The sequence below is a fragment of the Calliphora vicina genome, chromosome 4, assembly GCF_958450345.1.
Source record: "Calliphora vicina chromosome 4, idCalVici1.1, whole genome shotgun sequence".
NCBI lineage: Eukaryota > Metazoa > Arthropoda > Insecta > Diptera > Calliphoridae > Calliphora > Calliphora vicina.
In genome coordinates this window covers 54,237,278-54,251,083 of record NC_088783.1, presented here as the reverse complement: position 1 = coordinate 54,251,083, position 13,806 = coordinate 54,237,278, and the positions used below count along the sequence as shown (strand labels likewise).

Here is a 13,806-nt window from a genome sequence, read left to right as displayed (position 1 = left end):
AACATGTAGTGGAAATTCGTAATACAATGGCTAATTAAACGTAATGGAAAAACGTAGTCATTCACATAATTATAGTTTGATTACGTAGCAACAACAATATTACAGAAAGTGAAAGTCATATTCTTAAACCTGTCATTTTTATACTGATAGCACATGATCTTAGCACATGTATTGCAAAGGCTTCTTTGCCGAAACTTAAAAATAAAAAATACTTTCTCTAAATGTATTTAAATATTAATGAATTTGGTTATTTTTTTTTTTATTGAATACGACAGATGTAGTCATTTGGTTTGACTTAAATCAACAACATTTTGCCGCACTAATTATATCTGTCAACAATAATGACGTTGACAACTAAAATATTCTAATAAATTTTGGTTTCAAATAATAATAATAATGATGATGCTGCACAAATGTATGTAAATGATGATGGCGATGATTATAATGTTTGCAGTTGAATGCGGTAAACATTTTGTGGCCTAATGCAGGACAAACTGAAAATTAATTATTAACAAACCACCAGGATTTAAACATGTTTAAACAGCAAATGCAAAACAAAGCAAACGAACGCAAACAGATAATTAATATTTGAAGGCTTAATATTTTAAACTTATTTCCTGAAATTTCCAAAAAAACAACAGCTGTAGAAATATTTTAAATCAATTTTCTTAATTCCCTTAAAATCTCCCATATGTAATGAGTAAGAAAACACAAACCAAATTAAATTTTTAATGTTTTTTTATTATTATTATTATAAAATTAAATTACATATTATATTTATATAAAAAATATATACACAGCAGGTGTCCAAGGCCAACTCGGTTTATGCAATTACAAGTTATTCTTATCTCTGGCTTTCCATTCACCTTTCAATACCATTCACCCACAGCTCTTAAAGTAATTTCTTGCACTTGTGTATGAGGCGCTGTGGACAAAGCATAAATAACAGCTTGAGCAACATCATCAGCCTGGAGTATAACATCACCCAACATTTCTATGGTTTCATCGGGCACGATTTCAGTGGCAACCCAACCGGGACTAATGTTCTGTGAGGGGTTAATAGGAAGAAAATTGTTACAATTATTATACCTGTTTATTTAAATTAATTCGATTAAAACATTGCCAATTGTGTTGTAGTTTCTTTAAACTGTAAAATTTGCATAAACCTGCATAAACCTCGTTTACATAAACAAACGAGAATTGCTTAAACCACGATTAAATCAAAGATACCAGGATTTCATAAACCACAATTACATCTAAAGAACCACGATTGCTTAAACAAAACTGGAACATTTAAAAGAACCACGATTGCTTAAGCCACGATTACAACAAAACTGGAACATTTAAAAGAACCACGATTGCTTAAACCACGATTACAACAAAACTGGAACATTTAAAAGAACCACGATTGCTTAAACCACGATTACAACAAAACTGGGACATTTAAAAGATCCACGATCGCTTAAACCCCGATTAAAACAAAACTGGGACCTTTAAAATCTCCACGATTGCTTAAACCATGGTTACGATAAAACTGGGACATTTGAAAGATCCACGATCGCTTAAACCACGATTACAACAAACCTGGGACATTTAAAAGAACCACGATTGCTTAAACCACGATTACAACAAAACTGGGACATTTAAAAGAACCACGATTGCTTAAACCACGATTACAACAAAACTGGGATATTTAAAAGAACCACGATTGCTTAAACCACGATTACATCGAAACTTGGACATTTAAAAGAACCACGATTGCTTAAACCTCGATTACAACAAAACTTGGATATTTAAAAGATCCAAGATTGCTTAAACCACGATTACATCGAAACTTGAACATTTAAAAGAACCACGATTGCTTAAACCACGATTACATCGAAGCTTGGACATTTAAAAGAACCACGATTGCTTAAACCACGATTACATCAAAACTGGGACATTTAAAAGAACCACGATTACAACAAAACTGGGACATTTAAAAGAACCACGATTGCTTAAACCTCGATTACAACAAAACTGGCTTAAACCAAGATTACAACAAAACTGGGACATTTAAAAGAACCACGATTGCTTAAACCTCGATTACAACAAAACTGGCTTAAACCAAGATTACAACAAAACTGGGACATTTAAAATAACCACGATTGGTTAAACCACGATTACAACAAAACTGGGACATTTAAAAGAACCACGATTGCTTAAACCACGATTACAACAAAACTGGGACATTTAAAAGAACCACAATTGCTTAAACCACGATTACAATCAAACCGGGACATTTCAAAGAACCACGATTGCTTAAACCACGATTACATCCAAACCGGGACATTTAAAAGATCCACGATCGCTTAAATCATGATTACAACAAAACTTGGACATTTAAATGAACCACGATTGCTTAAACCTCGATTACAACACAATTGGGACCTTTGAAAGATCCACGATAGCTTAAACCACGAATCTGGGACATTTAAAAGATCCACGATTGCTTAAACCACGATTACAACAAAACTGGGACCGTTAAAATATCCACGATTGCTTAAATCATGGTTACAACAAAACTGCGACATTTAAAAGATCCACGATTATATCAAAGATACCAGGGTTGCATAAACCACAACTACATCAAAAGAATCAGGATTTCTTAAACCTCGTTTACATCAAATGATCCAAGATTGCTTAGACCTCGATTTCATCAAAATATCCAAGATTGCTTAAACCTCGATTACATCAAAAGGAACAGGATTGCATAAACGACGATTACATCCAAAGATTCAAGATTGCTTAAACCACGATTATTTAAAAACTGGGACATTTAAAAGAATCACGATTGCTTCAACCTCGATTACATCAAAGGGACCAGGATTGCATCAAAACTGGCACGATAATTTAAAAACTGGCACATTTAACAGAATCACGATTGCTATAACCTCGAACCATGTAATATTTTGTCGCCGTTTGAACATTAATGTGTTGCCAAAAAACAAAACAGTTTGAGAGTTGACAGTTTGGATTAATACAAATGGAGCAGTGCATGGTGAAAGTTTGAAGGCCACAGTTTGAGCAAAATCATCGTAAGCGATTTTCTAAATCACCCAAGAAAATTAACTCTTTCAACTAAAACACAATTGGCAATATTTCTAGCTCTACTACTTACGGTTGTCTTAATTTTCTTCTTCAGCGTAATCAGTTCCTGGCGGCAAATCTCATTCACGGCATTCAAGCCAAATTTCGTGGGTGTGTAAACATTTAAACTGGGATATTCGTGACCAGGATTGTAACCAGCCAAACCGGCAGTACTATTAATGTAAATCAAATGACCCGCTGAATCTCTAGCCTTCATGCTCTTGAAAGCATTTTGTGTGCAATAAATGGCTCCCATTAAATTGGTATTCACCACATCTTTAATATCCTGCATGGGCATATCCACAAGATTTCCCTCACGTATGGTACCGGCATTATTCACCAAAATATCAGTGCCTCCTACAGTCTTTTCGATCCAACTAAAGGCGGTATTAACCTCATCCTCTTTGGAGACATCACATTTGTGATAGAAGAATCTAGCTTGTTGTTCGGTGGGTAGGGATTTCTTAAATTCTTCCATGCGTTCGGTACGTCTGGCCAGACCAACAACCTTAACACCAGCAGCTAAAATCATTTTAGCACAGGTGGCTCCAATGCCCGAACTGGCACCGGTTACAACAGCTACACGATTATGCCAACGTTCCATGGTTATTTTTTTTTTAAATTTATTTTTGGATTTTAGCTTAGAGCAATGAAAACGTGTTGTTTTCTGGTTTAGGTTTGGAATACAACTGTTTAGTTGCGGCTAACAAATGTTTATAATTCAGCTCTTTAAGAATTTAAAAGATCATAAAATTTGTGTGGAAGTGATAAGCACAGACTCTTATCTTGGCGGGGAGAAACATACGAGTAAATATTGTATTTTGAAAGTGTGTGTGAGTATTTTTTGTTTGAGTAATTGTCAAGTCATTGGAAATTAAAAACACGAGAGTTTTGGAATCTTAAATAAATTCTCGTATTGATAAGCTATGTGTTGTTGATAAATTTGTTAACAATGTTGTTAAACGGATTTGATTTTAGTAAAAAATTATAAGAGTTGCCAACAATATTATATACAAAGGGGAAATACTGAAAAAATAAAGCAATTAATTCAAAGGTATTTTCATTATTCATCATTTAAACTTTTTGTGGAATGTAAAAATCCCAGCACGAGTTACTCACAAAAAAGCGCAGTACAAAATAAACGTTTAAAGTGACTACACTCTAGATTACTTAGAGACACTTAAGTGACAATTGACTTCACACTTGATTGCAAGGGATGTATAAAGCAACCAATTGACTTCTCTCTGTACTACAAAGAGCATACACGTGCCCAATGATCCAAAATATATAAATTGGAGTCAGCCTGGTGATCAGACATTAGTGCCAATTACTGTCTATAAGAAATACATTGAATACTTGCTTAACTCCTGGGCCCTTAACACTTAGGAGAACCAGTCATGAGACTAGTTTAGCGTCTATTATCTTCCCTCTAAATACCTGTTTTGCTTTTAATTCTACTTTAAAAGTGTTATAAATTTATTTAGCTAAGAAGTGTGTATTTTATAAATTTTGTGTTTAAATTCTTTTGTTATTTTTCTGCGAAATTTTTTTTGATAACCGCCTAATTTTTATTTGTTCTTTCTATGAACATTTTCTCCGTCTTTTCTTTAACAATTCCACGAATTGTTTAATTTTTCACTCTTGATTGGCAGCATAAATAATCCCAAGGTCTAGGTCCTTATTTTACAACAGTTCAGTTCTGTTCTGTTCAGCTCAATTCAATTTGTTTACTTTAACAAAAGAATTCAAATTGATTCTTATTAAATATTTATTTACTTCCTCTCTCTCACTAGATTTATGTTAATATACATACAATAGATAAAGATTTGTTAAAAACAGAGTTGTAAAGGTAAGGAAATAAAGGAATTTCATAATTTTTTGTTATTGAAACAATTTTTCAAAGAAGATTTTTTATCATGATTAAAATTTGTTAAAATAAAACCCCCAAAAAAATCCTTACAGCTAGACTATCGTTACCGAAATAACTGCAATCATATATCTTTACCTCTAAAATATCGTTACCGTAATAATATAAAATTCCGTTACATCTAAACTAACGATAACGTTATACCATAAATAATTTTAAATTATGAAAGTTCAAATTTTTGTTTTCTGGAATTGATGGAAGAAAACAATCACTGAAATACCGTTACCGCTCAGCTACCATTACCGTAATAACTGCAATTACCGTTACCGCTAAATCACTATTACCGAAATAATAGAAATTTGCGTTACCGTTACCTTTTTAACATTTTGGATCAGCAACCAACCTTAATTAAAACAAGTAAGAGAGCTATTTTCGGCTGTGCCGAATCTTATATACCCTTACCAAATTATATTTCAAAATAAAAATTTTAAATTTTTTTAGGTAAACAAAATTTACTTTTTCTTTTTTCAAAAAATGTTTTTTTAATTTTTTGTAAAAAAAAATTTTCGAATTGTTTTTTCAATTTTTTTTTAATATTTAGCGAAGAAAAAACTTCGGGTTAAAATTTTGTTTCCGATTTTGACCCATTAGGTAGGACCAGTCTTATATACGTCATTGCAAAGGTCTTTGAAATATCTATCATTAGATATTCATATTGTCTATATTAATGATATAGTAATCTAGATATTGGTCAAAAATTTTGTCCTGGTTGTCCATTTGTGGACCGAATTTTTCGATTTTAAATAGCAACAGAGACGGAAGAATTCCGGAGATATTGATGTATGAATCGTGTATGTAAGTTATTTGGGGGCTTCGGAAAGTTGATTTCAACAGACGGACATGACTTAATCGACTCCGCTATCTATAAGGATCCAGAATATATATACTTTATAGGGTTGGAAAATTATATTGTGGAAATTACAAACGGAATGACAAATTTATATATACCCTTCTCACGAAGGTGAAGGGTATAATAAATCTTGAAGACCTGATTTTTCAATTGTTAGTTAAACGTAGCTTAACACACTGTTAAGTTAAACATTTAGTAGGACTTTAACCAATGATTGTGTTTTTCACTAATAGACTATAAACTGTAAATTTGGTTAGCATTTTCCTATAAATATGACAATACAGCCCATGACTGTTTTTTTAAATTTTGACATTGTAAATAAAAGTAAAATTATATTGTATTAATAATGTATCTAAATCAAACTTTAGAACCAAATAATTAGAATTTCCTTTAAAACTGGTTTTTCTGAATTGGTGATTTTATTTTTCCTGCTGGTTTGTTTTGCTAACTGAGCAAACCTAGATTATAAATTAAATCATTAATATGTGAAAAACAAAAAAAAAATAGTTTAAGCTAGGTTTAAACAAACAATACAGATCTGTATCTCAAAGACCAGCTTTAAAACTTTTAAAAAATTAAACAATTTACGCAAGATTTGAAATAAATAGAAAACCCCGTTATTGTGTTTTAAATGTCATATTTATATAATTTTAGTTTAGCTTCGATTTAGTCCCAGTTTATGTTCAATCAAAGACTTAATTTCGCTTCTTAATAGAGTATTCAATAATCAATCGTATATTATATATACTCTTTAACTTCAATCACAGTCTCAGTTTATCTTCAATCGTAGGACTTATATAGTTTTATAAGCTCCAATATAGCCTTAGTTTAGGTTCAATCGTAAGACTTTATACAGTCTTAATTCAATTATAGTCTTAGGTAATCTACGATCTTAGTCTCTCTTAGCATCAATTTGTTTTAATTAAGTTTCAATCATAAGCTAAGTTAAGCTTCAATCCTTGGACAATTTTAGATTAGCTTCATATGGTTTTTATTTTAGCTATAAAGTTTGTCATTCCGTTTGTAATTTCTACATTTTTCATTTCCGACCCTATAAAGTATATATATTCTGGATCCTTATAGATAGCGGAGTCGATTAAGCCATGTCCGTCTGTCTGTCTGTCCGCCTGTCTGTTGAAATCAATTTTCTGAAGACCCCAGATATCTTCGGGATAATTCTGTCAGACATGCTTTCGAGAAGTTTGCTATTTAAAATCAGCAAAATCGGTCCATAAATAACGGAGATATGAGCAAAAAACCGGGACAACCTCGATTTTTGACCTATTTTTGATCTATATCTGGATTTCTAAGTCATTAATATAGACAATATGGATATCTAATGATAGATATTTCAAAGTCCATTGCAACGATGTAGATAAGGCTATAGTAAGTTGGACCTACAATGGGTCAAAATCGGGAAAAATATTTTTTAACCCTTCAAAAAATTTTTTTGGTCAAAAATTATTTTTCCAAAAAAAAAATTTAACAACTAAAAAAAAAATTTTAAAAAAATTTGGAAAAAAAAAATTAAAAAAAAAAAATTTGAAAAACAATTAAAAAAAATTTAATTTTGTTTACCTAAAAATATTTAAAAAAAATGTATTTTAAAGTATAATTTGGTGAAGGGTATATAAGATTCGGCACAGCCGAATATAGCTTACATGTTTTCTCTTCAAATGTATATCTTTATATGGTCTCAGTTTAGCTTCAATCGTAAGTCTTTATACAATCTTATCATAGGCTTAGTTAGTCTTAGTTAATCTTCAATCTTAATCTTTTTTTAGCTTCAATCCTAGTTTCAGTTCAGCTTCAATCACAATCTTTGTTTAGCTTCAATCATAATTTAAGTTAAGCTACAATCATAGTCTTAGTTTATCACCAAACTTAGTCTCTGTTTAGCTTCTATCTTAATCTTAGCTTTGCTTCAATTCTAGTTTCAGTTTAACTTCAATCATAGTCTTAGTTTATCTTCAATCTTAGTCTCAGTTTAGCTTTAATCATAATCATTGTTTAGCTTCAATCCTAGCGTCAGTTAGGCTTCAATCATAGTCTAAGTTATTCTACAATTAGGTATTTATATAGAATTCTAGACTTATTTTAGATTCAATCATAGTCTTAGCTTCAATCCTAGGAATTTATATAGTCTTTTTTTTCAAAATTAATTTAATTTTTTTTTTTCAAAATTATTTTTTAAATTTTTTTCCAATTTTTTTTTTTGGGAAACAGAATTTATGACAAACATTTTTTTCATGATAAAAAAAATTCGGGTTAAAAAATATTTTACCCGATTTTGATCCATTGTAGGTCCAATTTACTATGGCCTTATATACATCGTTGCAATGAACTTTGAAATATCTATAATTAGATATCCATATTGTCTAAAAAATAGGTAAAAAATCGATGTTGTCCCGGTTTTTTTCCTTATATCCCACCCATTTGTGGGCCGATTGATGTATCAATCATGTTTGTAAGTTATTTGGGGGCTACGGAAAGTTGATTTCAACATACAGACGGACATGGCTATATCGACTTCACTATCTATAACGATCCAGAATATATGTACTTTATAAGGTCATGGTGAAGGGTATAATGAGCGGAATTACATAGCATGATTTTGCTCGAACAGTGAATGACGCCTCTGACAAGATATTGTGCATTGCTATTCCCATGTTATGTCATTGCAATATAACCATATTATTGAACTGAATCATGAAGAAGCAGCAAGTATTGAATTTGTGTTTACATATATCGCAGTTTCTATGTAGTCTCCTCATTGTTTTTCCTAAACTTATATCAATATCAATATTTTTTAATAAATTTATTCTAGCAAGTCATGTCAATGTAACAACCCTTTTCTTTTTATACACTTGTTATAAACAAAATTTCCATTTCCATAATGTGTATTTCTGAGAAATTTTTAACTACATGTTCTAACATTAACATTTCATACAGGAAAGACAAGTAACTTTTTGATATGTATTTTAGTATGGCATACATTTGGGCGTTAACAAAATTTCTTACACATAAAACTTATATGTTTATTTTATTTTGCAAAAGTAAAAAAAAGAGAAAAAAGCATTCTTAAAAGCCAAACATTGTTAAGTTGTCTCAAAAGACTTATACAAAAAAATATAAAAAAACAAAAATTTTAAAAATATATGTATATAAAAAAATATGAACAACTTTTATTAACACACCCACTCCGAATGTTGAAAAAATACTAAACATGGCAAAAAGAAAACATAACAACAAAGACAGCTTCAAGGAAAAATGTTAAAAATTCTTTAAGAATAGCAAAAAACCCGGAACTTTTTTCATACTACATACATGCTTAAATAAAAGCCTAAAACTATGCTGTAGAAACTAGTAAAACAAAAAGTAAAGAAAAAGTCATATATACAGTGTTGGTCAAAATATTACATGTACAGAGGTAATTTATAGTATAAAATTAATTGCGAGAATCTTTGTTAATAATACTGAGGATGTATTTGACTATATTTTTACCCTTACTGTACATATTTGCAATTGCTAACATTCAAATTCAAAATATTCCTTTAAGTAAAGTCTTTAACTACAACAAATTCTTAGAATTTATATACATAAATATTTAATTCCTCTCTATGTCTCCTTTATTGCAAAAAAAAAAAACATTTATTTATTAATTTTATTTATTGTTTTGTCGACAAAAGAAATAAGCATTTTTATACATTTTTAAATTCCTTTTTTCAAACATTATGGTCACTGTCATCATTATTTTGTTGATGTCTCTTCATTTAATTTCGATTTGTTTTTTACGACACGCTTCATTTCATTCAATTTATTCTTGCGAAAATGTCCTTTTGGCCTAATGACCTTGTAGCCTAAAATTCCATAGAGTTTTTTGTTCGCTCTAACCATTTGCCAACTGAGAAATGGCAGCTGGGGATCTTGTCTCGGTTAAAATAAAACACGTACTTGTATATGTAAAAGAAAATATTGGGAAAAAAATAACAGAAATATTCCCTCGTACTCTGATGTCTGCATTGCAGAAATATTTTTCGTATTTTTTTATATTTTATCCTAATTTTTTGTAGAAAGACAAAACTCAATGTGCCATTTATGAAATGTATATGAATAACTAAAATGTTTATATTTGCTTATTGTTGTTAAAGGAGTGTATAAAAAAAAACACCCAGTGGGAAATCAAAATGGGACAATGTCACACTTAACGGTCTAATAAACATTAGGACTAAATTGCTTGTACTTATAAGCTGACGAATGAAATAAAATAAAAGCAATTTGCAATAATTTTATTTGTAAACAGCAAATTTACTTAAACAGCTAAAAAGTATGCTTTAATATTTTACCGTTTAGCATGATTCGAAGGACCATATTCATATTCACGCAACTTTTTCGTATTTGAGAGATTGTAGCATTTTATTTTGTAGCCCAACTTAATAGTTTATTATTATAATGTAGGCCTTTAACTTGTCTTAATCTAAAATAGATTAAATACCAAACCATAAAGAAAATTTAAGCTATAATTGAATTAAACTTATCTTAACACAACACTATCCTCTTAATGATAACCATCTCTCAATAAAAGTCCTTGTTATTTGTTAAAAATTTCTAAGTTAACACAAACAACTAAAACTATAAATTAAATCCTTCTTGTCATGGTAACCACTAACAATGACAACTATTTTGCCCTGCCACCATTTTACAATATTCTATATAATTCTCATCATTTCATATATAAAAAAATATGGATAAACGAGCAACATAAGAAAATAAAATTAATTTATGGCCTTGTTGGTAGCTTAAACAACCTGTAGAGCTTTGGAAAGTTACTCTAGTCTTACACACAACTCTGCCAGTATAAAACATTTATAATATTCTTTAGAACAAATGCAAATAGCACTGCAACCAGACTCGTGTTCATAATATACACATGTATGTTTAATAATGGATCTATAACGATGCCACAAATAATCTCATAAAAAATGTAATACATGTGGCAACAACATTTTCTTTTACTATCTAAAGGCCAGTACATGCAACAGCAACCGCTACTACTAACTACTATAGTATGTTTAAGAAACAAATAGTATTTTTGTTACAACAACTATAAAAACAAGTCAAAGTGTTAAATCCGCTGAGACGAATCTTAAATACCCTACACCTTAATATAAAAAAGCACTTTCTAAACAAGACACCTTTCTACGTATAAAGTGAGACAAGATATTTTTCTATATAGAAAACTGTATCAGCAAGACATTTTTCTAAATAGAAAACTGTCTCAGCAAGACATTTTTCTATATAGAAAACTGTCTCAGCAAGACACTTTTCTATATAGAAAACTGTCTCAACAAGACACTTTTCTATATAGAAAACTGTCTCAACAAGACACTTTTCTATATAGAAAACTGTCTCAACAAGACACTTTTCTATATAGAAAACTGTCTCAACAAGACACTTTTCTATATAGAAAACTGTCTCAACAAGACACTTTTCTATATAGAAAACTGTCTCAACAAGACACTTTTCTATATAGAAAACTGTCTCAACAAGACAATTTTCTATATAGAAAACTGTCTCAACAAGACAATTTTCTATATAGAAAACTGTCTCAACAAGACAATTTTCTATATAGAAAACTGTCTCAACAAGACAATTTTCTATATAGAAAACTGTCTCAACAAGACAATTTTCTATATAGAAAACTGTCTCAACAAGACAATTTTCTATATAGAAAACTGTCTCAACAAGACAATTTTCTATATAGAAAACTGTCTCAACAAGACAATTTTCTATATAGAAAACTGTCTCAACAAGACAATTTTCTATATAGAAAACTGTCTCAACAAGACAATTTTCTATATAGAAAACTGTCTCAACAAGACAATTTTCTATATAGAAAACTGTCTCAACAAGACAATTTTCTATATAGAAAACTGTCTCAACAAGACACTTTTCTATATAGAAAACTGTCTCAGCAAGACATTTTTCTATATAGAAAACTGTCTCAGCAAGACATTTTTCTATATAGAAAACTGTCTCAGCAAGACATTTTTCTATATAGAAAACTTTTTCAGCATGAAATTTTTCTATAAGAAAATTGTCTCAACAAGACACTTTTCTATAAGAAAATTGTCTCAACAAGACACTTTTCTATAAGAAAATTGTCTCAACAAGACACTTTTCTATAAGAAAATTGTCTCAACAAGACACTTTTCTATAAGAAAATTGTCTCAACAAGACACTTTTCTATAAGAAAATTGTCTCAACAAGACACTTTTCTATAAGAAAATTGTCTCAACAAGACACTTTTCTATAAGAAAATTGTCTCAACAAGACACTTTTCTATAAGAAAATTGTCTCAACAAGACACTTTTCTATAAGAAAATTGTCTCAACAAGACACTTTTCTATAAGAAAATTGTCTCAACAAGACACTTTTCTATAAGAAAATTGTCTCAACAAGACACTTTTCTATAAGAAAATTGTCTCAACAAGACACTTTTCTATAAGAAAATTGTCTCAACAAGACACTTTTCTATAAGAAAATTGTGTCAACAAGACACTTTTCTATAAGAAAATTGTGTCAACAAGACACTTTTCTATAAGAAAATTGTGTCAACAAGACACTTTTCTATAAGAAAATTGTCTCAACAAGACACTTTTCTATAAGAAAATTGTCTCAACAAGACACTTTTCTATAAGAAAATTGTCTCAACAAGACACTTTTCTATAAGAAAATTGTCTCAACAAGACACTTTTCTATAAGAAAATTGTCTCAACAAGACACTTTTCTATAAGAAAATTGTCTCAACAAGACACTTTTCTATAAGAAAATTGTCTCAACAAGACACTTTTCTATAAGAAAATTGTCTCAACAAGACACTTTTCTATAAGAAAATTGTCTCAACAAGACACTTTTCTATAAGAAAATTGTCTCAACAAGACACTTTTCTATAAGAAAATTGTCTCAACAAGACACTTTTCTATAAGAAAATTGTCTCAACAAGACACTTTTCTATAAGAAAATTGTCTCAACAAGACACTTTTCTATAAGAAAATTGTCTCAACAAGACACTTTTCTACAAGAAAATTGTCTCAACAAGACACTTTTCTATAAGAAAATTGTCTCAACAAGACACTTTTCTACAAGAAAATTGTCTCAACAAGACACTTTTCTATAAGAAAATTGTCTCAACAAGACACTTTTCTATAAGAAAATTGTCTCAACAAGACACTTTTCTATAAGAAAATTGTCTCAACAAGACACTTTTCTATAAGAAAATTGTCTCAACAAGACACTTTTCTATAAGAAAATTGTCTCAACAAGACACTTTTCTACAAGAAAATTGTCTCAACAAGACACTTTTCTATAAGAAAATTGTCTCAACAAGACACTTTTCTATAAGAAAATTGTCTCAACAAGACACTTTTCTATAAGAAAATTGTCTCAACAAGACACTTTTCTATAAGAAAATTGTCTCAACAAGACACTTTTCTATAAGAAAATTGTCTCAACAAGACACTTTTCTATAAGAAAATTGTCTCAACAAGACACTTTTCTATAAGAAAATTGTCTCAACAAGACACTTTTCTATAAGAAAATTGTCTCAACAAGACACTTTTCTACAAGAAAATTGTCTCAACAAGACACTTTTCTATAAGAAAATTGTCTCAACAAGACACTTTTCTATAAGAAAATTGTCTCAACAAGACACTTTTCTACAAGAAAATTGTCTCAACAAGACACTTTTCTATAAGAAAATTGTCTCAACAAGACACTTTTCTACAAGAAAATTGTCTCAACAAGACACTTTTCTATAAGAAAATTGTCTCAACAAGACACTTTTCTATAAGAAAATTGTCTCAACAAGACACTTTTCTACAAGAAAATTGTCTCAACA

General features: G+C 30.0%; 2 protein-coding genes across 4 annotated transcripts in view; both read right to left on the bottom strand.

Moving 5' to 3' along the window:
* rdgA (retinal degeneration A) overlaps positions 1-13,806 on the bottom strand; it is a 333,538-nt gene that overhangs the window by 276,145 nt on the left and 43,587 nt on the right. The window lies entirely within an intron of this gene.
* On the bottom strand, positions 868-3,815 carry LOC135958034 (farnesol dehydrogenase). Its single transcript, XM_065508897.1, has 2 exons — positions 3,161-3,815; positions 868-1,046 (listed from the first exon to the last, which is right to left on the bottom strand). Exons 1-2 carry the CDS (start codon positions 3,731-3,733, stop codon positions 870-872), a joined length of 750 nt encoding a protein of 249 aa, XP_065364969.1. The 5' UTR covers positions 3,734-3,815; the 3' UTR covers positions 868-869.